We start from the raw sequence: 26833 nt of genomic DNA on the forward strand, positions 1-26833 counted from the left end.
AGCTCTAAATCTTGAAACAAATCATTGAAATACATCAAAATAGGATTTCCTTAAAGATTAAATCTCACAGGACCTATAAAACCGTAACATAATGGAAAAACACCAAGGTATTCAGGTAACAAATAGCATGATGAATAGAATAGTACCTCACATCTCAATACTAATGTTGAATGTAAATGGCCTAAATGCTCCACTTAAAAGATACAGAATAGCAGAATGGATAATAACTCGCCAACCACATAAGGACTCACATAAACTTAAGGTAAAGGGGTGGAAAAGATATTGCATGCAAATGGACACCAAAAGTGAGCAGGAATAGCTATTCATGTATTAGACAAAACAAACTTTAAAGCAACAGCAGTTGAAAAAGAAAAAGGAATAGTGTATAATGATAAAAGGACTAGTCCAACAGGAAAATATCACAATCCTAAATAAATATGCATCTAACACTGGAGCTCCCAAATTTATCAAACAACTACTACTAGACCTAAGAAATGAGATAGACAGCAACACAATAATAGTGAGGGACTTCAGTACTCCACTGACAGCACTAGACAGGTCATCAAGAGAGAAAGTCAACAAGGCAACAATGGATTTAAACTATACAACAAATGGACTTCACAGATATTTACAGAACATTGTTATTGTTCTACGGAACAACCACAGAATATACATTCTATTCATCAGTGCATGGAACTTTCTCCAAGATAGGCCATATGATAGGCCACAAAACAAGTCTCAACAAATTTAAGAAAATCAAAATTATATCCAGTACTCTCTCAGGCTGCAGTGGAATAAAATTGGAAATCAACTCCAAAAGGAACCATCAAGACCATGCAAATACATGGAAATGAAATAACCTGCTCCTGATTGATTGTTGGGTCAACAGTAAAATCAAGATAGAAATTTTAAAATTCCTTGAACTGAATGATAATAGTGACACAACCTATCAAAACCTCTGGGATACGGAAAAGGCGGTGCTAAGAGGAAAGTTCATAGCATTAAATGTCTACACTAAAAAGCCTGAAAGAGCACAAATAGGCAATCTAAGGTCACGCCTCAAGGAACTAGAGAAACTAGAACAAAGCAAACACAAACCCAGCATTAGAAAAGAAATAACAAAGATCAGAGCAGAACTGAATTAAATTAAATATATATATTTATATACAAAAAATAAATAAAACAAAAAGCTGGTTCTTTGAGAAAATAAATAAAACTGTTAGACCATTAGTGAGTTAACCAATAAAAGAAGAGAGAAGATCCAAACAAGCTCAATTAGAAAAGAAATGGAAGATACTACAACTGATACCACAGAAATACAAAAGATCATTCAAGGCTACTATGAATACCTTTACATGCATGAACTAGAAAACCTAGAGGAGATGGATAATTTCCTAGAAATATACAACCCTCCTAGATTAAACCAGGAAGAAATAGATACTCTGAACAGACCAATAACAAGCAGTGAGATTGAAATGGTAATTACCCCAAAAAATAAAAGTCCAAGACCAGATGGGTTCACAGCTGAATTCTATCAGACATGCAAAGAAGAATTGGTACCAGTCCTATTAACACTATTCCAAAAGACAGAGAAAGAGGGAATCTTCCCTAAATCATGCTATGAACCCACTATTGCCCTAATACCAAAACCAGGAAAAGATATCACAAAAAAAGAAAACTACAGACCAATTTCCCTGATGAACATAGATGCAAAAATCCTCAACAAAATACTAGCTAACAGAACGCAACAGCATACCAAAAAGATAATCCACCATGATCAGGTGGGTTTCATACCAGGGATGCAGGGATGGTTTAACATACACAAGTCAATAAATGTGATACACCACATAAACAGAACTAAAAACAAAAATCATATGATCATCTCAATAGATGCAGTAAAAGCATTTAACAAAATCCAGTATTACTTTATGATTGAAACCCTCTGCAAAATCAGTATAGAAAGGCCATACCTTAAGGTAATAAAAGCTGTCTATGACAAACTGACAGTCAACATCATACTGAATGTGGAAATGTTGAAAGCATTCTGCGAGAGCTGGAACAAGACAAAGACGCCCACTTTCACCAGTTCTATTCAACATAGTGCTGGAAGTCCTAGCCACAGCAGTCAGCCAAGAGAAAGAAATAAAGGGCATCCAAGTTGGTAATGAGGAAGTCAAACTGTCACTGTTTGTTGATGACATGATTGTATACCTATTATAGAAAACCCTAAAGACTCATCCAAAAACCTTCTAGAACTGGTAAATAAATTCAGCAGTTTCAGGGTACAAAATTAATGTAGACAAATCAGTAGCCCTACTATATACCAATAGTGACCAAGCTGACATTCAAATTGAGAACTCAACCCCTTTTACAATAGATGCAAAAGAAATACAATACTTAGGCATATACCTAACCAAGGAGGTGAAAGACTTCTGCAAAGAAAACTACAAAACACTGCTGAAAGAAATCACAGACAGCACAAACAAATGGAAACATCCTGTGCTCATGGACTGGTAGAATCAGTATTGTGAAAATGACCATACTGCCAAAAGCAGTCTGTAAATTCAATGCAATTCCCATCAAAATACTGCCATCATTCTTCACAGAACTAGAAAAAACAATCCTAAAATTCATATGAAACCAAAAAAGAGACCGCATAGTCAAAGCAAGACTAAGCAAAAAGAACGAATCTGGAGGCAGCACATTACCTGATTTCAAACTATACTATAAGGCCATAGTCACCAAAACAGCATGGTACTGGTATAAAAATAGGCACATAGACCAATGGAACAGAATAGAGAACCCAGAAATAAAGCCAAATACTTACAGTTAACTGATCTTTGACAAAGTAAACAAAAACATATAGTGGGGAAAGGACACCCTATTCAACAAATGGTGCTGGGATAATTGTCAAGCCACATGTAGAAGAATAAAACTGGATTCTCATCTGTCTATATATACAAAAATCAACTCAAGATGGATTAAAGACTTAAATCTAAGACCTGAAACCATAAAAATTATAGAAGATAACATTGGAAAAATCTTACTAGACATTGGCTCAGGCAAAGACTTCTTGACCAAGAACCCAGGAAAATCAAATGCAACAAAAACAAAGATAAATAAATGAGATTAATTAAACTAAAAAGCTTCTGCACAGCAAAACTAACAATCAGCAGAGTAAACAGACAACCTTGAAAATCTTCTCAATCTATACATCCAACAAGGGACTAATTTCCAGAATCTACAAATAAACAAATCAGCAAGAAAAAAAACAAACAATTCCATCAAAAAGTGGGCTAAGGACATGAATAGACAGTTTTCAAAAAAAGATACACAAATGGCCAACAAACATATGGAAAAAAAATGTTTAACATCATTAATGATCAGGAAAATGCAAATTTTAGCCATTATGTGATACCACCTTACTCCTGCAAGAATGGGCATAATCAAAAAATCAAAAAATAATAGATGTTGGCATGGATGTGGTGAAAAGGGAATAATTTTACACTGCTGGTGGGAATGTAAACTAGTACAACTATGGAAAATTGTGTGTAGATCCCTTAAAGAACTAAAAGTAGAACTACCATTTGATCCAGCAATCCCACTCCTGGGTATCTACCCAGAGGAAAAGAAGTCATTATATGAAAAAGATACTTGCACATGCATGTTTATAGCAGCACAATTCACAAATGCAAAAATATGGAAACAGTCCAAATGCCCATCAATCAATGAGTGGGTAAAGAAATTGTGGTATATATACACCATGGACTACTACTCAGCCATAAAAAGAAATGAAATAATGGCACTTGCAGCAACCTGGATGGAATTAAAGACCATTATTCTAAGAGAAGTAACTCAGGAATGGAAAACCAAACATCGTACATTCTCACTCATAAGTGGATGCTAAGCTATGAACACACAAAGGCATAAGAATGCTACAGTGGACTTTGAGGACTCAGGGGAAAGGGTGGAAGGTGGGTGAGGAATAAAAGACTACACATTGGGTACAGTGTGCAGTGCTTGGGTGATGGGGTTCACCTAAATCTCAGAAATCACCACTAAAGAACTTATTCATGTAGCCAAACACCACCTGTTCCCCAAAATGCTATTGAAATAAAATAAATAAGTAAATAAAAAGTAGATTATGAAACAGTGTATACACTGTTGATCCCAACTGTAATTTGAAAAACATGTGTATGCCTATAAAAAAGAACAGTAGACTATACATCAGAATATTAACTGGTTATTTCTAGTGTTGGGATCAAGGAGAATTTCAGTTTTCCTTTTTATCTGTATTTTTTACTAGTTTCTGTCTTATGCTTAATTATGATAAAAGATTTTTTTAATGTAAAAAATGAAAATACAAAAAATATCAAAAAATAATACAAATTAAAAATACAGCATAACAACTATTTACATTAGGTATCATAAGTAATCTAGAGATGATTTAAAATATAGGGGCAAATGTGTAACTACTACACCATTTTATATAAGAGACTTGAACATTCTTTGAAAGTGGTATCTGAGGAGGGTCCCAGAACCATTTTCCCATGGATACAGAAAGATGACTATATTTCTGTCTCCTGTTCAAAAAATTTGCAATCACAATTATCTCTCCAAATGGTTCTACTGCTGCTCCCTCTTCTTCCCACCTAAGACTCTGATTAGACATATGTTAGACCTTTTCTACAAATTATTTCCTGTTTTTTAGCCTGTCTTCATATATTCTATTTATCTGCCTTTTTTCTGTTGAATTCTAAGTGATATATTCTGATTTATTATCCAGTTCAAAAATTCTATCTTCAGCTAGAGCTAATTATTTTTTTTCTTTTGGAGACGGAGTCTCACTCTGTTGCCCAGGCTGGAGTGCAGTGGCATGATGTTGGCTCACTTCAACCTCTGGCTCCCAGGTTTAAGTGATTCTCCTGCCTCAGCCTCCTGAGTAGCTGGCCACCTATAATTCATTGCACCACCACGCGCACCACCATGCCTGGCTAATTTTTGTATTTTTAGTAGAGACAGGGTCTTGCCATGTTGGCCAGGCTGCTCTTGAACTCCTGACCTCAAGTGATCCACCCACTTCCACCTCCCAAAGTACTGGGATTACAGGCATGAGCCACTGATCCCCACCTAGAGTGAATATTTTTATCGAATCTATGCATTCATTGAATTTTTAATTTTTAATTTTTATATTTTTATTTCTAGAAATTCTTATTCTTAATCTGCTTATGCCTTCTCTATAGCTTATGCTGTTTATTAATGTTTTCAACACATTAATTCAGTTCCTTAAACATATTAAACATATATATTTTAGAGTCTATATCTGTTAACTCCATTATCTAAAGTCTTTGTGGATCTGATTTTAGTATCTGTTGTTTCTGCTTTCATTCATGATTTCTTTTTGCCTTATGTATTTTGTGACATTTGATCAGGAGCTCATGCATCTTAGTATTTTATGGGTGGGAATTCTTTGAAGCTTGGATTGAGGTTAATTTTTTAAAGAAAGGATTATATTTAGTCACACCAGTTGACTGGGAACACTACTAACCTAATTATTTTGAATAATTTATTTTAAATTAATCATTAGCTAGAGGTTTTATGGACTTTGTGGCTTCAAATTCTCAAGGGAAAAATTTTTGTTCCCCTCCATCAAGCAGCATGTTTTGCCACAGACAATTTTCCTGGGAGGTGAGGGGAGAGGATGAGGATTTATTTTTTAGCTCACTCTTATACTGAAGGTGCTACCTTTTAGGATCTCAGTTTTATGCATGGGGTGTGCAGTCTCCACTTAAATTCCTACCTCAGTTAAGGCCTTTGGTTTCATTTTCTCCCCTCTCACCTTACAAGACAGTGAAACCAGTTTTAAGTTCATAGTTTGGCAAATACAATCAAGGCAACGGCTAGCTTCTATATTGCAGTTAACTTTTTAGGTTTCAGCTTTTACTCATTTTTTGTTTTCTGAGTACTGCTTCCTCTCTTGCCATTTTATTGACATATTTTAGAGATTTAAAATGTTTTTGCAGCATTTTTTATTGTTTTCAGTGGGAGTGTTAGATAGTCTTCCTCAATGCTAGAAATAGAAGTCTACTTTTTTATGTTTTTGGTGACTTAGAAGTTGCCTTCTCCCTTTTAATGCAGTTTTAAAATGCTGACAAATGCCTGTTACCCAATAATATCTTTCTGAGCCCCACACTTGCCTTACTCTCCAGTCAGCTGCCTCTTTCTCCATTTGTTTCCCCACTTCTACTGCCAATCAGTGCAAGAGGCAATATGGTGATAGTTTATGTCTATGGGTGCTCAGAGAAGAGTGAAATGGTGGGAACAGCTGGATTGTCATTGCTTAGTGCCTGATTAGAGAAATGTATTCTTGTTGTACATTAGAGACCAGAATACCTTTTCCTATAGAAATAATATGAGAAATGAGTGTAGATTAAAAAGACGTTTTAGATTAGCTGGGCATGGTGGTGCATGCCTGTAATCCCAGCTACTCAGAGGCTGAGGCACAAGAATCGCTTGAACCCAGGAGGCAGAGGGTTGCAGTGAGCCGAGATCGCACCACTCCACTCCAGCCTGGGTGACAGAGTGAGACTCGGTCTCAAAAAGAAAAAGAAAAGAAAATTTGTTTTAGAATAATTATTCATGTACATATGAATTAAATAGGCTCTGTGGGCTTGCTTATGAATCTAACCAAGGATTAATTGAATTCCAACATAGATAATTTAAATTGAGCTTGCAGAGTACAATTGTGTATTATATGCCCTGTATATTTATCTAGTTTACCTTTTAGTATATTTGCATCTTATCCTTCTAATTATATTGTAAATTCCTTGACAGTAAAGATCATTGCTCATATTTCTTTACCCTTCTCCACATCTTCTAGCTTGGGGATTCTGACTAGTTGGCTAGTGGGTTATAATAGCAGTGGCAACCAGTAGACAATGGAATATCTCTGGAGTCATTTTATTTTCCTTGACATATTCCCTAATAGGGGTACTAATTGTCCAGTGAAAAAGACTCAAACACAGATGCTAAAAGAAATGGAGCTTTGAATAATCCACTGGTTTGGTTACTTTTATAATAGCTGATTTGTCAATTATCCCATAACTAAGCCACTCAACTAAATTCTAAGTTACCAATAGAACTGAAGAATTTGTATATCAAAATCACATACAGCATGTATAAACACACGACCACTTAGCTGTGAGTGTGCACATGTGCCTTAAAGTGTATCGCTCTAACTTTTTTGGGTATTTATTCCAGAATTATCTGTTTTTATGGTCTGATTGCTTTTCCTGGACTCTTTCTATTTGATTTTTAAGGAAAAAAAAAATACAGGGGAGGGATGTTAAAAGACAAAAAGTAATTCATTGATTACCAGACATACTGGGGAACTCCCATTGTTTAAATGTAAAAACAATATACAGCTCACTGAATGCCACAGTTCAGGGGAGGAAAAACTGATATGTGTTGAGATTGAAAATGATTCCTTTATAAATGAAGTTGACCAAAATTTCCAGCAGGACTGTTGCCTGAAGGAAAGTTCCTGGGCTCCAGCCTCTGTTATGCCTAACAATGAACCACACAAGTCTGGACAGATGGTTGGATTCCAAAGCGTTTCTCATGTTACAGTATTTTCTTCCTATTGTCTCCTCTGAATTCTACAGAGAAAAGGGAAAATGCTGTGACTTTCAAAAAGTATGAAGAGTGTCTTCAGTACATTTCTGGGGAATTGCAAGTACTAAACATGAATTACCTTGGAAATCTCTTCTTTTTAGAAATGTTGTCTTGGCTAAAATATGGTTTCTTATTGTGGATGATATGATTTATCTAACTTACTTTTATATGTAGAAATACAGAATAGATGCATTTATGTCTTTTCCTGGAAGATCTCTTCTACGCTTCTTGTCTCAAAACATGGTAACATTGTCCACTCAGTTTTGAGCTATGGTGAAGGAGAAACTGATACTCATTCTTAATAACATTCATATCCATCCAATGCCAATATTGCATTTATTCCCCAGACAACTCTCAATTCTGTCCAGTTTTCTACATCTCTAATACTATCGCTCTGGTCGAAAGTCCTGATACTTTCCACGTGAATTTTTGCAATAATACCTAACTGATCTTCCTGCAGTTACCTCCCGGCAAACCCCCACCCTAACGTACGCACTACAGCTAAAACAGAGTGATTTTTTCCACATGCACAACTGGCCCTGATCCTCCTGCTACCAGTAGTTTCCTAGCACTCTTAAGGTGAAGATACAATTTTTTACCAGGCACACATAGGCCTGCACAGCCCGTATTTACCTCTCCAGTCCCACCTCATATCAACTTTCTCCTTTTATCGCTAGTTCAGCCAACCTCTCTGTCTTTCATTCCCTCTCTAGTTCCTTCTACATAAGAGCCATTCCCCACCATTTTAACTTCATTAAGCCCTATCACTCTTTCAAAGCTTAATTCAGGCATCACATTCTCAAAGAAGCCTCCCTTGATCTGCCCTAGCTTTACTCAAGTGATTAGGTCAAGTCCTGTTGTTTGCCTTCATACAACTGCATGCCCTATCTCTCTTTCACATCACTTAGACAAAAGGAAGAGATTTATGATCTTGTGCATCAGGAATTGGTGTTGCAAGTGAGGAAACCAAAGCAAATAAGTATATTTAGTAATCGACTTCTAAAATTCAAGCCAATATTTCTAACCACACAAAAATATACATACATAAAAACGATATGTAAGGGTTCTCAAAAGAGCTAGGGAATTTCTTAATAAACAAATATCAAATATTATTTGGCAATAAACAACATGGTCTATTTAGACTGCTGCTGAGTATGTAATTTAAGAGCTAGAAGCATCTTAACAATTGTTCCAACCAATTCCTTCAAAAATACAGATGAGAAAAGTCAATCTCAAAAGTGAATCTCAGAAGTCTTACAAATAGTTAATGATAGAGTATAAAGTGGAATTAATCAACAAATATCTGTTGAACACCCTTGTGTGCATTCGTTTCCTATTTCTGGGTCCTCTTTTCATTACTATATGCTGTTTCTACTTAAGTCGTTTACAGAAACAGAGTAATTAAAATTTACTTCAATTTGTCAATATAAAGAAAACTACTTTCTTCCTTTTTTTTTTTTTTTTCTTTTGAGATGGAGTCTTGCTCTGTCGCTCAGGCTGGAGTGCAGTGGCGTGATCTTGGTTCACTGCAGGCTCCACCTCCCAGGTTCATGCCATTCTCCTGCCTCAGCCTCCCAATAGCTGTGACTACAGGCACCAGCCACCACACCCGGCTAATTTTTTGTATTTTTAGTAAAGACCGGGTTTCTCTGTAGCCAGGATGGTCTCAATCTCCTGACTTCATGATCCACCTGCATTGGCCTCCCAAAGTGCTGGGATTACAGGCGTGAGCCACCACGCCTGGCCTACTTTCTTTTTTAATTTTATTTTAATTGACAGATTAAATTATGTATATTTATGGTCATACATTATAGAATGGTTAAATCAAACTAATTAGCATTATCTCACATACCATTATTTGTGGTGAGAACACTTAAAATCTACTCTCTTAGCAATTTGCAGGTATATAATATATTGTTTTTAACTATCATCACCATGACATCCCATAGATCTCTTGAACTTTTTCCTCCTGTCTAACTGAAATTTTGTATCCTTTGACCAACACCCTCCCTAATTCCCCCCATCCTGCAGTCTCTGGTAACCACAACCCTACTCTCTGCTTCTATGAGTTCAACAAAAGACCACTTTCTACCTTAAGGGAATGATACAGCACTAAGAAAACATAAGCCTTTAGACAAAAGGATGATGTGCTACTAAAATTATATGATAATGTAGTTTTATTTCTTTGTGCACGAGCTCTTCCTATTTCTTTATTACACCTCTCTTTCTAGATGAAGTTCTACAAAAGAATGCTAGGAAAGAGAACTCCCTTCTTGCTTTAATTTTGGACTTGAAGAAAAATGAGTCTCCAACTTATCTGCAGCTCACGCCAAGCAAAGTTTGTTCTTAATCTTCTAAACCACCAAATGTATATTTTAATCTCAATGCTAACCTCCCATTTTAGCCAATGTCTCCCTCTCTCAAGGAATGATGGGAATGAGATATCGTTTCTTCATTGCTTCAGGGCCTCTTGTTCACTGTAGCCCACTAATTAGCTCTTTTATCAGCTCACTGCGGTACTCAGAAGGAATGAACATATGCTCCTGTACTCTTTGCAATAGCAGTATGAGGATAAAATTCTGAGCAGCCTTTACTGCTTAGTTCTTTTCCTAGGTAGGCAGGCTAATAGCCAGCTTGTGGCATAAAACATTGTGGCTTATAGACATTTGAGTTAAAAGGGACATTGGAAACCTTTTAGTTCAACACCCAATCCATGCAGAAATACCTTTTTGAAGTATCCCAAACAGAAAAGAGATTAAATTTGTACAAGTGTACCTCAAAGATATTGTGGATTCAGTTCCAACCATCTGCACAGAAGCAAGTATCACAATAAAGTGAGTCACACAAAGCCAGGTGCAGTGGTGCGTACCTGTAATCCTACTTGGGAGGTTGAGGTGGGAGGATCACTTGAGCCTAGGAGTTTGAGTCTGGTTTGGACAACATAGTGAGACCCATCTCTTAAAAAAAATTAAAATTAAAAAAAGGTGAGTTACATGGATGTTTTTGTTTCCCAGTGCATAAAATTAATGAAAGTTATGTTTACACTATACTATAGTCTAGTAAGTGTACAATCATATTATGTCTAAAAAAGTACCCACCTTAATTAAGAAATACTTTATTGCTAAAAAATGCTAATGATTATCTGAGCCTTCAGCAAGTCCTAATCTTTCTGCTGTTAGAGGGTCTTGCTTCAATGTTGGTGGTTGCTGACTGATCAGAGTGATCGTTGCTGAAGGCTGGAGTGGCTGTGGCAATTTCTTAAATTAAGACAACAATGAAGTTTGCTACATGGATTGAGTCATCCTTTTCCTAAAGATTTTTCTGTAGCATGTGATGCTGTCTGATAGCATTCACCCATGGTAGAACTTCTTTCAAAATTGCAGTCGGTCCTCTTAAATCCTGCTGCTGCTTTACCAACTAAGTTTACATAATATTCTACATGGTTTGTTGCCATTTCAACAATGTTCACAGCATCTTTACCAGGAGTAGATTTCATCTTAAGAAACCACCTTCCTTGCCCATCTATAAGGAGCAACGTCCCATTCATTCAAGTTTTATCATGAGATTGCAGCAATTCAGTCATATCTTAGGCTTTTCTAATTCTAGTTCTCTTGCTATTTCCACCACATCTGCAGCTACTTCCACCACTGAAGTCTTGAACACCCCAAAGTTATCTATGAGGGTTGGACTCGGTTTCTCCTCAGTTCCTGTTAATGTGGATATTTTGCCCCTCTCCCATGAATCACGAATGTTCTTAATGGTATCTAGAATGGTGAATCCTTTTCAGAAGGTCCATTAGAAGAATTTGCTTTGCCCAGATCCATCAAAGAAATTACTATAAAAGATATAAGCTGTGATCACTATAAGCTATAGCCTTATGAAATGAATTTCTTCTAAGACTTGAAAGTTGAAATTACTTCTTGACCCATGGGCTGTAGAATGAATGTTATATCAGCAGGCATAAGAACAACATTAATCTTGTACATCTCAATCAGAGCTCTTGAGTGACTAGGTACACTGTCAATGAGCAGTAATATTTTGAAGGAAATCTTTTTTTCTGGGAGGTAGGTCTCAACAGGGCACTTAAAATATTCAGTAAACCGTGTTGTGAACAGATATCCTGTTACCAGGCTTAGTTGTGCCACTTATAGAGCACAGGTAGAGTAGATATAGTATAATTCTTAAGGGTCTTAGGGTTTTCAGAACAGTAAATGAATACTGGCTTCAAAGTAAAGCCACCAGCTGCATTAACCTCTAACAAGAGAGTCACCCTGAACTTTGGAGCTTTGAAGCCAGGCATTGACTCCTCCCCTCTAGATATGAAAGTTCTAGATGGTATCTTCTTCCACTACAAGGCTGTTTTGTCACCACTGAAAATCTGTTGTTTAGTGTAGCCACCTTTGTCAGTGATGTTTTTCTTTTTTTTTTTTTTTGAGACAGAGGCTTGCTATGTCACCCAGCCGGAGTGTGGTGGTGCAGTCACAGCTCACTCCAGCCTCAATCTCCTGGGCTCAAGCAATCCTCCTACCTCAGCCTCCTGAGTAACTAGGACCACAGGTGTGCACCACCACACCCAGCTAATTTTTTTATTGTTTGTAGAGACGGGGTCTCCCTCTGTTGCCCAGGCTTGGCATTAATTATCTTAACTAGCTTTTCTATATAATTTGCTGCAGCTTCTACATCAGCCCTTGCTGCTTCATCTTGCACTTTTATGTTATGGAGATGGCTTCTTTCCTTAAAACTCTTGAACTAACCTCTTCTAGCTTCTAACTTTTCTTCTGCAGCTTCCTCACCTCTCTCAGTCTTCATAGAGTTGAAGACAGATGGGGCCTTACTCTAGATGAGGGTTTGGCTTAAGGGAGTGTTGTGGCTGGTTTAATTCTCTATCCATTAAAATTTTCTCCATATCAGCAATAAGGCTGTTTCACTTTCTTACCACCTGTGTGTTCTCTGGATTAGCACTTTTCCTTTTCTTCAAGAATTTTTTTTTTTTTTTTTTTGCATTCACAACTTGGCTGTTTGTCACAAGAGGCCTATCTTTTGGCCTATCTTGACTTTCAACATGCCTTTCTCTCTCAGCTTAACATTACTAGCTGTTGACTTGAAGTGTGAGATGTGTGACTCTTCCTTTCACTTGAACACATAGAGGCTGCTGTAGGGTTATTAAGTGACCTAATTTTAATATTTTTGTGTCTCAGGGAATAGGGAAGCCTGAGGAGAGGAAAAGATAGTAAGAAATGACTGGTCAGTGGAGCAGTCAGAAGACACACAATATTTATGGATTAACTTTGCTGGCTCCCAGACAGTTTGTGGTGCCCCAAAATAATTACAATAATAACACCAAAGATCACTGATCTCAGATCACCATAACAGATATAATAATAATGAAAAAGTTTGAAACATTCCAAGAATTACCAAAAAGTGGCACAGAGACACCGATGGTTAGACTTGCTCTTAGTGACTAATTCCTCAGTATCTCACTTAAGTGAATGCCCTTTCAAGTAACACAAATTTTGTATTTGAGCACTCTGCTTGTGTTCTTCATCAACAAATACATTAGTATTTTAAATGAAACAAGCCTGTAATAACCTCAAGCTTTGCTTTGGCAGTTCTAGCTCTGTAATGTATGTGTGTAATGTGTGTGTGTGTGTGTGTTTAAACCCAAAGTATATGGAGATACGAGGTATACCTGCCAAGTTAGTATGAAAAACACAAAGTTTAGATTACACAGTTAGCTCAGCTCTCATTTTCTGCTCCTGTTAAGTCACAGAATAGAAAATGAGAGAGAGAAAAAGGCTTTCTTGCTATTTCAAATTCAAAACCAACTTCTTAAAGTTAGTTAAGAAACCATTGGCTAGTAGAGCACATTTAATCCCAACACCAACACAATAATTCACTGCTTTAATATTTTCAATGGTTACTTCATTGCATGCATAAGCTCAGAGACAAAATAACTAGAGCCATCCATGTATCTGTTACTTTCTTCCCTTTCAGACTGTCTTGCTTTTGGTAATAAAATTCTACATGCCCTCCAGGAGTGTCTAAACCTGACAGCAGCTCCACTATCTATTCTGGCAATGTCTAAGAGAGAATAACTTCCTGTCTTTCATTTACAATATAATACTTTAACAAAAGAAAGATAGACAAAAAGATTTGTTAATTGAATAATGTTTTTCTATGAATTTGTCAGGCATTTTTTTTTTGCACTGTTAGTAAGTTATTTCATTCTTGAAATTACCTTGACGGCAGTAGCTCATTAATCACACTAATATTTGCATAAGAAATCTCTCAATTGTATATACGTTAAATGACAATATAAGTAGATCCATATGACAGATCCATCCGTTTGATGGATTTGGGAAATTGGGTTTTCTAGGATATCAGTTCTCTATTTTACTTGGTAATGTTCCTGGCAGTGAAGAGCTTTAAATTTGGCATTTGTCATTGCCTATCTTGGTCCAAATTATATCATGCTAAATATTATGAAGAATACTGCACAGGGGAAATCAGCAGTGGGTTATTACCGTGTACTAGTGTCTAATATTAGAACTGTTAGCCAGATGCTTCCTGTGGACTTCTAGAGAGCAGAGAGTGTGGTGCCACTGAGCTCCAGAGGCACTGATGTGAAGTATGCAGAAGATAAATAAATCATGCAGTATATTCATTTCATTTGGCCCATGTAACTCCACTGACGTCACTGTGGATAGATAACTGGGGTCTGTACCAGGCCCCTCTCGCTTCTGCACTCTGAGGCCTTAGGAGGTGCTGCCCATCTAGCCAGGCCCTGCAGTAATTTCACACACTCCTCTAATAAAGTCCTCGGGGGCTGTCATGTATTTTCCTCTGTTTGCCCTATTATCCCTCCCTGCTTGAGTCTCACAGATAATTGATGATGCTTCAGTTAATCATCTTTCCCTCTCTTTTGTTCACCAGGTACTTCGGCCTTCAAGGGGCTCCTTTATTGAGAATCAATGTCTTCTCCTAGGTAATTGATCACCCTAGACCCAGGGACACCCAATTCATCGTAATCATCATGAATAATCAAAAAGTGATAGCTGTGCTACTGCAAGAGTGCAAGCAAGTGCTGGATCAGCTCTTGTTGGAAGCGCCAGATGTGTCGGAAGAGGACAAGAGTGAGGACCAGCGCTGCAGAGGTGAGGTTCTGATGGGAGGCACCAGGGGTGAACCAGCAGGTTCACTCTCCTGTCCCCTGCCTGAACGACACGTTCTTATCTCTGCCCTATTTTTCTTCTCTTGGCAGATGACCACCGAGAGATGAGTGGATTTCTAGGGCATGAATGGGACATGGGCTGCGGGCGGACAGGCAGGGGAGGAAGCCCACTTTGTTGCACTGAATTGCTGTCAGTTCTAATTTTAGGCTTCAGTAAACATGAGGCTACAAGAAACAGTTTAGTTCAAGAAGAACAAAGGATCCAAGTTGGCTGGTGCACATAAATTTCAATTATTAAAAAATTGAAGCAATTTCTGAATGGTAGCACATACTTTTTTTCAAACTAGGATTTTTTGCCTCATCAGTTTCCATAGACTTCTAGGGTTTCCATTAATACGTCATCTCACCAGTCCAATCTCACTTTTTTGATCACCAATACATTCTTCATGCTATATTCTCACACCATTTGTAAAATAAATTCTCTCATCTCGATAAATACTGATTGCATCATTATCAGGTTTTAAGAATTTGGCTTTTTGCTCATTTTATTCTTTGTGCCATTCAGAGTATCAGATAAGTCATTGTTTGGGAAGTTTCCATCACAAAGTCTAGAAAGTTAAAGCAATTCTTATTTCTTCTTTAACCAATTTTTGAGAGGCAACGTTCTGATTTTTTTTTTAGATTTCTTTTTAGCATTTGAATAAATTTTCCTCCACTTCCATAAGTACTGTCCTTTTTACATGCTTTTAATATTTTTCTCAGTATTTTTAGCACTTTGCTATTCCTCACAGAAACAAGATTCCCAAATAAAATGCATGCTCCTCATTTTTTGCTGTTGTTCATTATGTAATGGGAAAAGGTTCTGGGAGAGTCTTTTCTCCTGAGTTCTTGTACATAGGCACATATATTTTTACAAGGGCACTATGGAAGTCTTAATTATTTGTAACCTGTCATTTGTCCTCCTTTCAAGATAAAAATCCCCTAAGTCCAGTCATTTCACAGCCTCAGTTTCTGTGATACACCAATGTGTGACTTTGCTTCCTGGCTCCATGTGCCTGTCAGCCTGAGATCACTCTCACAGATGTCAGCCTTTGTCAGGGAATGGCAGGTACTTGGCACCTATAGAATATGCTCTATGGCTGGCCCTAGTTCTCCCCAGGGGCGGTGTGTTGTGTTCTGTTGTTTCCACTGAAGTTTTTCTCTCCCTTTTACTACACCACACCCTTTGTCTCCTCAGCCAAATTCCTTTAAGCTTTGTGTTCTCCCTGATGAAGACTCTGAGCTCCCAATTGAGTAGCATTTTCTTTTCTTTTTCTTCCCGAGTGCCACAGAATAGAAGAAGTAATCAGTTTAGTTCCAGATAAGGCAAATCACGGCTGTAAAATCACTAAATTAGACATGGCCCTTCAGGTAAGCTGCTTGGGGAAGTAAGTGATCAGAGAGGCAGAGGAGGTTACTGCTGGGTCTGGGGCTGACTGCCCGGCGTTGGTTGAATCCAATAAACCGACGAGGAAGGACGCCTCCTAAGCGGAGCCATTGGCAGCCGTAGCATCAGCCCCAGCCCAAGGGCGGCGCTGCGTGTCCCACACGAGCCCACCGTGCGGATGGAGTGCAGCCTGCACCGGATCCCTTCCCTCGGCAGGTGGCTGCGGAGCGGCTCGAGCAGGCGGGTCGTGCCGCCACCGATGTCGTCACCGCATGTGCTCCCAGAGAAAGGCATTAGTACAGGGTCACTTATGGCAGCGGCGCGAGCCAGCAGACCCTGCAACACAAACGCTGAGGTTTTTCTTCTTCTCCTTCCTCCTCTCGACGCCATGATTTTCCCTCAGAAACTGTCCTTGTCAGCATGGGTGACTACCCCAGCAACTTCTCCAGAGATGAAGAAGGAACTGAAATCCAGAGATACATTTTAAAAACATAGTTAACAGGCATATTTTATTTCAGAGTGCCCCACAGGACATTCTGACGTGAGGTGTGGGGAAAGGGTGATGTGAAGGAGGCAAAAATGAGTTAGTTGTAAAGAAGAGACTTTTCCATTACCATGAAGAAATTTGAAAATATGAACACTATTCACTCCAAAGTGTGATAAAATTCTATGAACCCAGAAATCACATTTCCTTTGCCATGTGACTGCTCACATTGACTCAGTGTTCAAATAATTTAAAGAATTTATTAGCTAAACTGGGACACTTCTGAGAGTGAAAAGGAGCACTGTTAATAAGGACCCTAGGACCACACAGGATGGTCCTAAGCAAACAGGACTAAGGGGTCATCCTGTCTGTGACTGTTTAGAAATGCTCTTGAAGAAATGTTCTCTACAGCTATATTGAAAACAGTTTCAGAAGTTGAAATTATGTCAGTGGCTGTAAGAGGGTCAGGCTTTCCAGCAGAATGTGGCCACCTAAGTCCCTAATCCTGTGGGTCTGCTTTCAAGGGGGAGCACCATCAGTCACACAGTAGATGCTCAGTAGTCCTGGACTGCTCAGTGGAGATAGGGGGTGATAATTTCAGTGTGATACCTGTAAGCCATCCTCGGTAATCAGTGTGAATCATTCATTGGCATAGCCCATGTGATATCCCCTCAATGCCAAACAGTCCTTCCCCACCAGAAAACTTCCTTACATTTGCCCAGTTCATAAATGGTTCTAAATGGCTCATAAAAAGGGATCACAGACCAAGTTAGATTTTCTCTCTCCTTTTTTCTTTTGTTCTTTCTGTCATATCTCTTTTGCTGTATTTAACATGTTTCACATAGATACTAGATGAACTATGTCTTTTTTATAGATGATATAAAAATATTTTCAAAGGGCCAGCTAGAAGATGAACCTTGTCTTTTAATCATACTGGTCTTTCACCTATCATGGTGTGACTTATAAAAATGATGAGACATGGCCAGGCGCGGTGGCTCACGCCTGTAATCCCAGCACTTTGGGAGGCCGAGGCGGGCGGATCACGAGGTCAGGAGATCGAGACCATCCTGGCTAACATGGTGAAACCCCGTCTCTACTAAAAATACAAAAAAATTAGCCGGGCGTGGTGGCGGGCGCCTGTAGTCCCAGCTACTCGGGAGGCTGAGGCAGGAGAATGGCGTGAACCCGGGAGGCGGAGCTTGCAGTGAGCGGAGATCGCGCCACTGCACTCCAGGCTGGGTGACAGAGCGAGACTCCGTCTCAAAAAAAAAAAAAAAAAAATGATGAGACATGATGCTTGTCTTCAGGGAGATAGCAGTCCAGTGAGAGACAGAAATAGTTACAGAGCAGTGGGATGATGGCTGAAAAGAGCCTGCTCCCTTGGGTTTGGAAGTGCTCAGAGCAGGCGCTCAATTCCACTGTGAGGTCACGGTGGATTGAGGAGAAGTGGCAATGTTTGCATTGAGTGCTGAAGCCAGTGGGCCTGAATTTGGTCACAAGGCACTGGGGGAAGTCAATCCAAAGAGCCAGAACAGGATTTGCCAAACCATTGAAGATTTTTATTCAGGGCAATGGACTGGTCCATCTTGTTTTTAGAAAAATGAGGCTTGACAATGTGCAAGAGGGACTGGACAGAGCAAGATTCAGACAATAATTGAGGCAAGAATTACTGCCAAGGAAGAGGAGGAAATGGATTTTAGGAGCCACAGGATTTGACAACCAATTAGGTTTGGGGAAGAAGAGAGAACACAAAGTCTAGACTGACTCCTGGGTTTCAGATTCGGGGAACTTAGTAAATGGTGGTGCCAGTCATTAAAGTAGAGATTTATAAGGGAAAACAGATTTAGAAAAAAGTGATGAGTTCAGTTTTGGATGTTGAGCATGAGAGGCTTGCAAGACAAGTACCTAGAGATTTATAGCTGGCAGTCATATATACAGGTCCTTTATTTATATGGCAGTCATATGTACAGGTCCATATATACATAATCCTTTATTCAGAACCCTGGCATCACATGTGTACTTCAGAATTCAGAATTTTTCTAGTGTTAGGAGGGTCTTCTGGTGCATGGACTGTATATCACATTCATACTTCAGTAGCAGGTGGAGTGCAGTCAAACACAAAAAATTTTGCAGCAAAACGTTTGAGCAATCTCACTGAGTCCTTAACCAGGACTATAAATAGCCTCTAGTTAATTCAAGTCTGTTTCGGGTGCCAAACTTAAGAAAAATTTCCAGTTGCTAAAGCTGCTTGGGTTTCCAAAGTTTGTATAGGAGATTATGGACCACTATAAGTAGATTTGGTGCCCATTAAGAGATTTAATACATCTACTAATGTGAAACAGGGCCATTTCACAATTAATTTACACCATTTCAAATCTGATATGTGTTTTTCGTAGTTATTTTCTGTATTCAAATGTAGTCCATATCGAAGGGATGAGAAAGTGAAGTCTTAGAGAAGCAAAAAGAGGTTGTACAAATTAACACTGCATCATCCACCTGCCACAAGCCCAGAATGCCATTCCATTTCAGTCCCTTTCTCATTTTACAGGGAAAATAATATTTCCTTCATTCCTTTCTCTGATTCTTCATGCAGAGATAGTCACTAAAGTGCTTTACTTCCTGCTAAAAACCTTTCTTAATGCCTGACTACCCCAATTTACCTGTAGGGCAAAGTCGGCCAGGGCCACCCCTGACAGATAGCTCCTCACTGTTATTCTTTGAGTCAGAACCAACAGCTTAGACCAGCCAGCAAGAGGCAGGGAAAAGGTTTTTCTCTTTTTTTTTTTTTTTTTTTTTTGCCACTGCGGTGCTTCATCATAACATTGGTAGCTCAACAGCCTTTTCTTTGACTGCAATTTCCTTACCTGAACTCTGACCTTTTCAGCTTTACTCCCCAGCGAGTTAAGGACCCTGATCCAGGAGGCAAAGGAAATGAAGTGGCCCTTCGTGCCTGAAAAGTGGCAGTACAAACAAGCCGTGGGCCCAGAGGACAAAACAAACCTGAAGGATGTGATTGGCGCCGGGTTGCAGCAGTTACTGGTAGGAAGAGCCACACCACCTGTTCCTCTGATATCCCCAAGTGAGGCATTTAGACTCTAAGTGGTCTAATAGATTAAATTTCTTTGAAGCACAAGACAGCCCCCTACCCTTATGCTCAGCTCTGCCAGATTGACTAATGTGAAGGAAATAGCTGTTTGAAAAACATTGCTTGCCCATAAGATCTTGTGTTGTGAAGCCAAATCCAGTAAAAGTGAAGAGTGGTCAGTGAGTCTAACATGAACCCTGTCATCTTGAAATATTTACATATCCTTGGTGGGCCAAAGAAGCAGATTTGATTTCACCATTCCTCACAGCATTTTAATTTTGAAATGCTACTTTCTAAAAGTTAGGTAGCTTAAAAAAGTAAATGCACCCTTGTTTCATCAGTGTGACTTGCTGTCTAAGCTATTGAAGTCTGGCATATTTCTTTCCTGAGCCCCACCTAGGGTCCTGTTGACTTTCTTATATCCTCAAGATTAAGGCTGTTCAGGAAGCATCAAGTCAAAGTCATTGACATGCTTATTTCTCAACTCATTTATTGGAAATTAATTGAACTGGTACTTCTATGCCAGATAGAAGACAGCCTGAGGAGTAGCACAGGAACTCAGATTGCAGCTCAGGATTCAGGCTTTGGTTCTGGGGATAACATAGGGAGAACCGTTTTCCTTTTTGATAGCATTGCTTTTTACCCACATTCTCTCAGAAGATTGTCAAGGAAGAAAGCTTGCTAATTTATATATATATATATCTTTTCTCAAATAAAAAATATATTTGTCAGGCATTAAAGCATGACAATATCCTAAAATTTTTACTTTATTGGTTTACGTAAGATTGTATTTTTGAGTCATCCCAAAATAAATATATAGACATTGTCTTTGCCCATTCAAGCAAAAATCTAAGAAAGACCCCCTGATCTATAGACACACAAGAGCATCTTTAGAGACTTAATAGAAACAGTAAAACCCCAGCTCTCTCATCCTCCTAAAAAACAAACAAAACAGGTTAAGCAGACTGGGGATTGCAAGCAAAGGAAAGTGAATACTTAAGAAGAACACAATGGTGAGCCAGGGTTTTAAATAAATGTGGTCAGTATTAGTGGAAAAATAGAATAAAATAATAACTGTAACTTAACTATCACTGTAGAGTTTACAAAGTGCTTGTAACACTTTACAGAGTGATTCAGATGCTCTTTGACCTACAAAGGAGTTGCCCCCAGTAAATCCATCATAAGTTGGAAATATAATAAGTCAAAAATATTATACATTAAAAATGCATTTACTACACCTAACCTACTAAACATCATAGCTTAGCTTAGCCTACCTTAAGCAAGCTCAGAACCCTTACATTAGTATACAGTTGGGCAAAATCATCTAATATAATGCCTATTTTGTAATAAGGTATTGAATATTTTGTGTAATTTAGTGAATACTGTGCTGCAAGCGAAAAACAGAATGGTTGTAGTCTACTAAACGTATATTGCTTTCACACCATTGTAAAGTAAAAAAAATCATAAGTTGAACCATTGTAAGTTTGGGTTCTCCTGTATTACCATTATCATCCCTCTTTTGAACAAGGAAATTAAGGTGCAGAGAGATTAATTTGCCCAGGGGAACAGACCAGTAAGTGGTGAAATTGTGACTTACAGCTTTCTCCTTCATCCAACTCCAATTCTCCATCAGGAAGCACCAAGTGAAGAGCTTGAAAAAACAGGTAGAAGCCATGAGGTTTACTTATTGTATCTAAAGTAAGCTGTAGGCCATCCAGTAACACTTTTTGTTTTGATGATGGAAATGTTCTACAGCTGTGTTCAATATGGTAGCCACTAGCTACAGATGGCTCTCAAGCACTTGAAATGTGGTGAATGGGACCGAAGAACTGAATTTTTATTTTAGCTATTTTTTATTCATTTCTATGTAAATAGTCACATGTGGCCAGGGCTGCCATTTTATTGGACAGTGCAGCTCTAAAGCAGTGGCTATAAATGTGAGACCTCCCAACAATAGATTAGCATTACCTGAAATCTGGTCAGAAATTCAAATTCTTGGGTGCAAATCAAAAACCCTTACTGAATCAAACACCCTGGGGGTGGGAGTCCAGCAATCAGCATTAGACAAGCCCTCCAGATGATTCTGATGCTAAAGTTTGAGAGCCACTGTTCGCAGGGAAGAGTAGAGTGGCAAGCAAGGGGGAAGGGCAGAGAGCCTGAATGGGGATATAGTGGAGAGGGTCAAGGTAAGGAGTAAGGAGAATCCAGTGAGAAGGCTGTAGGAGACCAATCCAATAAAAAAATAAAAAAAAAATCTCTTTTCCATCAATTCTGGGAACTGTTGCTTAGACTGGAGCCCTTCTGCAAAAGCTGATGGTCACTTTACTTGCTTGGAGATCCCTTGTGGAATTAGCCTAGTGGCATAAAAGAACTTTACAAACCTTCCAAGGAAGGCGAGAGCAAAACGGCCTCGCAAGAGGGAGTGACTCAGCTTTGACTTTTGGGCTTAGCAGGTTTCTCTGACTTTTGAACATAGGCTGAGTGATGTGGCACATCACTATAACTGGGGTTTACTCCCCTTGTTCCATCCTGCAATCACCAGATCCCCTGAGCCCTGCATTCAAAGCTGGTAGTGACATTAGCTTAAAAACTGAAAACGATGTTTTAAACATCATTAAAAACATCAGTCCTGCTGCACTGGGGGTTTAATGTGAGTTGGGAGAGAAGCTGCTCATAGTTGGTAGACTATTTTAAGAGCCCACTTATGATACCTCCCGCTATGCCTCTCTATACTACACAAATTTCACAATTGGAGAAATAGAAGCATAGAGAATTTAAGAAGTTTGAGCCCAGCTCACAAGGTCACTCAGTAGCAGCTCTAAGGGGCGCTGTCTATTAGGCCTTCTTTAGTCTCTAATGTATTTAATCTGGCAGCTTTTTGAACTCTGAGCATCATTTTCTTTAGCTTGCCCAGCAAGCTATTAAATTAAGCAACTGCACCTCCTAATGACTTTTAGGATGTTCTCCTATTGTGCCAGACCCCAAGTGCACAATTGCTAAACCACTCTGTTTTGTAAATATGGAGAACCATAGCACCCTGTGAGTCAGGCACTCCTAAAATCTATTTTTAATATCTTAGATTATTAAAAATAGTTTGAACAAATTCCATGATTTGTTTTTGTGTCATTGTATCCCAATCTGGTCGATTTCAATATTAGAGTTTGTCAGAGCTGGATGGTCATATTTTAATAACTGATTAATTGTGAAATTCCATTCTCATGTAAAAAATAGTTAAAGATTGCTGAGTTTGTCTTTTCATGTTTTCTCTCTTTTTATAGTTTATTCATAAATATAAACTTTCTGTGATTTTTTTACCTTGAAATGAATCCTTCCCATAAAATGTTTCCCCTCTGTTTTTCAAATAAGCATTGTACTCAGAGCATAAACACTGTGTCTTTAATTCCACAAATAACAGATCGAAGTTGAGAACAGAATGCTTAAGAAAAAGGCAAGCCACAAACAACTGTTTTCCACAGTTCATGAGTTGGTAAAATTAAGAGTCATTTATAATGTTATTCTCTTGGGCTGAACTTAACCAAGAAAAATGATACATGTTTTGTGTTTTGCTTTCTGGTCTCCACTGTGTTCCCATTTCCTCCCTCCCCACTGCTCTCCTCCCCTCCTCCCTGACTCTCCAATCCCTTTTCCTTTGGTGTGTGGCCACAGACAGAAATTTATGGCAGGGGCCAACCTCCTTTACACTCCACACAAAGCTTGCTGACTTGAGAGAGTTTGTCCGCGCTCTCCCAGAAAAAACACCTGCAGTACGCTCCCCAAGAAACCTGAAGAGATGGGAGATTAATGTGGCTGTAATAGCTGGGCAGTGTTTTTGGTATTATGCCCTCTCCCTAGGTAGATGGGTCTTTTCCGAGATGATACCAATTATTTATTGCTGAAACATCTGTTGATAACTGCAGCTGCCCTTGTAAAACAAAGCATATCACGGGGTCACAGGCTACGGGGACCTAAAATCCTACCTCATGCTAGTTTCAGTCTATTCAGCAACACCCTCAAGTCCATGGGTTACCATCATCTTTAATGTCTCATCGTGCCATAGAAAATACTTTGTAAACACCGAGCTGCCCTGCCCTATAGGCTTTGAAGTATTATTTCATCTTCATCGGTAATTTATATTCCAGCGCCATTGTACTGTGGGAAAAAGAGGGGGAACCTTTTTTGTTTTCCATTTAATTGTATATCGCCTGACACTTTGACCTGTATTATTAGTATTAGTCAGAAAAAGGATTTTCTCCCTCTCTTATTTAAAAATAAAATTTCAAGGGAAAGTAAGCGCTCCTTCAGCTCTTTTCACTCAAAACAATGTTTACACTCTGAGAGGGAAAGATGAAAAGCATGAGCAACTTTTTTCAAGTGTCGGAGAAGGGCATTTCAGTCTGTGAAAGAGAACAGTAAGGCCCTTATAAATATCATTCAGCAAAACCTTTGATGGATTTTTCAAAAAGTATTGAAGGCATTTAGCGTTAGCTTCTATTTAGCTCAGCTTTGGGCCATGGCGGTGGAGTGCTAGCTAGGAAAACCCATAGAATGCTAACTTGCTGCTGAGATGCCGGGGAAGGACTCAACGTGGATGCCACCTTGGGAATTTTTCTTTCTGTAGTTTTCACTCTTCTAAACAACAACAAAAAGTGTCTAGTGAATTAAAATAAAATATGAAAGTAAAGCTTTCAAAAAGTAAAGTAAAGGGTGTGTTTGGATTTGCAAGTGGGAGCAGATTGGGCTGCAAGGCCAAGAGCTGTGTGATAGCCCTGAGTTTGGACATTGCCTGCACAGGTTTGGGGGTCCTGATGCTGGAGGGAGACTGGCTTATTTCTGTGGAGGGAGGGGCCTGCTGTCAGTCTGCCCTGGATTTACTGTGGTGCCCACTCACGGAGATACGAGATCATTTTTGTAGGTTGGCACTAAAAGCACAGTCTGAGGACATGAAGCAGGCTCAGAAGGAGGATATTCTTTTTCCCATGTCCTTTTCAACTCTACAACCATGAAAAATGGGTAATCTGATAGCCCTGATGTTGTAAATATTTTTGGAAAGTGTCTGTGGTGCCCTGAGTGATTTGAAAAGACGCCATGATAATAATAATACTAATAATAATAATAAATGTTGAGTTGTTTCTTTATGCTATTTTGTGGAAAACCCCTGTGGATGAATAAAGTTTGATCAATTTAGTCCCAATAATTTTTTTAACTTTTATTTTAAGTTCAGGGCTACACATGCAGGTTTGTTATGTAGGTAAACTTGTGTCACAGGGGTTTGTTGTACAGATTTTTTTGTCACCCAAGTACTAAGCCTAGTACCCATTAGTTATTTTTCCTGATACTCTCTCTCCTCCCATCATCCACCTTCCAATAGGCTCCAGTGTGTTTTTCCCTTCTAAGTGTCCATGAGTTCTCATCATTTAGCTCCCACTTAGAGTGAGAACATGCGGTATTTGGTTTTCTGTTCCTGTGTTACTTTGCTAGGGATAATGGCCTCCAGCTCCATCTGTGTTCCTGCAAAAGACATGCTCTCATTCTTTTTTATGGCTGCATAGTCAGAATATTTTTTCTAATATGTCTGTTTGTATTATCTTGGTGCCTTTGACTTGTTGATATTTTTGTTTTTATACTACTTAAGATGTTAGAGGGGTGAGATTTAAAACATGAATAAACATGAATAAATATAAGAGTTGGTCATTGCAAGATTGCAGAAAATGCCTTAAAAATGCCTAGTGTGACTAACTCGTGAGCTCAGGGGATGGAGGAGAGACTTTAGCAAAAGAAAGCAAAGTATGAATTTATTAGGAAATGAAATATCAAGTTAAAGAAAGTTATGGAAACAATAAAATTCCCTCCATGAATAAGCTCTGGATTAAAAGATGTCCTTAAAACTAATTTTAAAACATTTATTCCAGGTGCCGGTTTTTATATTAGTAATACAGAATTCAAAAGCAGTAACAGGTGCTGTTTAGATTATGATTCTTTCATCATTTTTCATCTTATATGCTTTGGGGCTTTCATAGCAGAAATCTTTTTCATCAAGTTGCAAAAAAAAAAAAAACACAAAGTGTAGATAAACTCTGCATTCATTCATTCAACAAACTTTACTGGGTGTCAGCATGTGCCAGATGTTTGACAGAACACTCAAAGAAGTGCAGAAGAAAGAGAAGACCCAATTCATGTCCTGGAAAACTACAAAAATGAAGAGAGAGGGCAACCCCGGTCAAAGTCCAGCTTATTGGAATGGTTCTTCCCATGTATTGACCTCCTAATATGTGGCAGTTGCTCAATCTATGTTCTTTCAGCTATGAAGACAACCCTTAAAGAGAAGAGTTATAATTCCCTTTTCACAGTTAAGAAAATTAATGCTCAGAGAAGTAACTTTTCAAAGTCACAATCTGAACTCCCCATCTCTTTATGGACAGCTCTGTTCTTTCCATTCAGGGGCACACAATGAGGGCCATGCTGGCTTTTTTTTTTTTTTTTTAGACAGCATCTCGCTCTGTTGTCCAGGCTGGAGTGCAATGGCGTGATCTTGGCTCACTGCAGCCTCCACCTCCCGGATTCAAGCGATTCTCCTGCCTCAGCCTCCTGAGTAGCTGGGACTACAGGTACGCACCACCACTCTCAGCCAATTTTTGTATTTTTAGTAGAGACAGGGTTTCACCATGTTGGCCAGGATGAGCTCAATCTCCTGACCTCGTGATCCACCTGCCTCAGCCTACCAAAGTGCTGAGATTACAAGCGTGAGCCACCATGCCTGGCCTGTGCTGGCTTTTAAGATGTTGAGATACCAGTGGTTGGTCACAGCCATGGCCAGGGGCCTGATTGCTCCTACTCTTGCCCTGACTAATTCAGGAACCTCTGGATCTTGCCATGACCTGAAAATGAAAGTTTGTCTCAGAAAGAACCTTGCTCCAGCCAAATGTCTGGTGTCTCTGAGGCTGCAACAATTGTATTTTGTTTAGGTCCCCTAGATAAGATAGCAGATCAGGAGAA

General features: G+C 38.8%; 1 protein-coding gene across 4 annotated transcripts in view; it reads left to right on the forward strand.

The window, feature by feature from the left end:
• Positions 1–26833, forward strand: part of ALPK1 (alpha kinase 1) — a 144859-nt gene that overhangs the window by 65801 nt on the left and 52225 nt on the right. The window contains exons 3-4 of one of the 4 annotated variants that reach the window (XM_055385181.2): positions 14608–14828; positions 19640–19794. In XM_055385181.2, coding sequence (XP_055241156.2) covers positions 14708–14828; positions 19640–19794 — 276 coding nt within the window. In that variant the 5' untranslated portion in view covers positions 14608–14707. The remainder of the gene's footprint in view (positions 1–14607; positions 14829–19639; positions 19795–26833) is intronic. The other 3 variants (XM_055385182.2, XM_055385184.2, XM_055385185.2) reach the window with 3 other exon arrangements.

The sequence above is a fragment of the Gorilla gorilla genome, chromosome 3 (assembly GCF_029281585.2).
Source record: "Gorilla gorilla gorilla isolate KB3781 chromosome 3, NHGRI_mGorGor1-v2.1_pri, whole genome shotgun sequence".
NCBI lineage: Eukaryota > Metazoa > Chordata > Mammalia > Primates > Hominidae > Gorilla > Gorilla gorilla.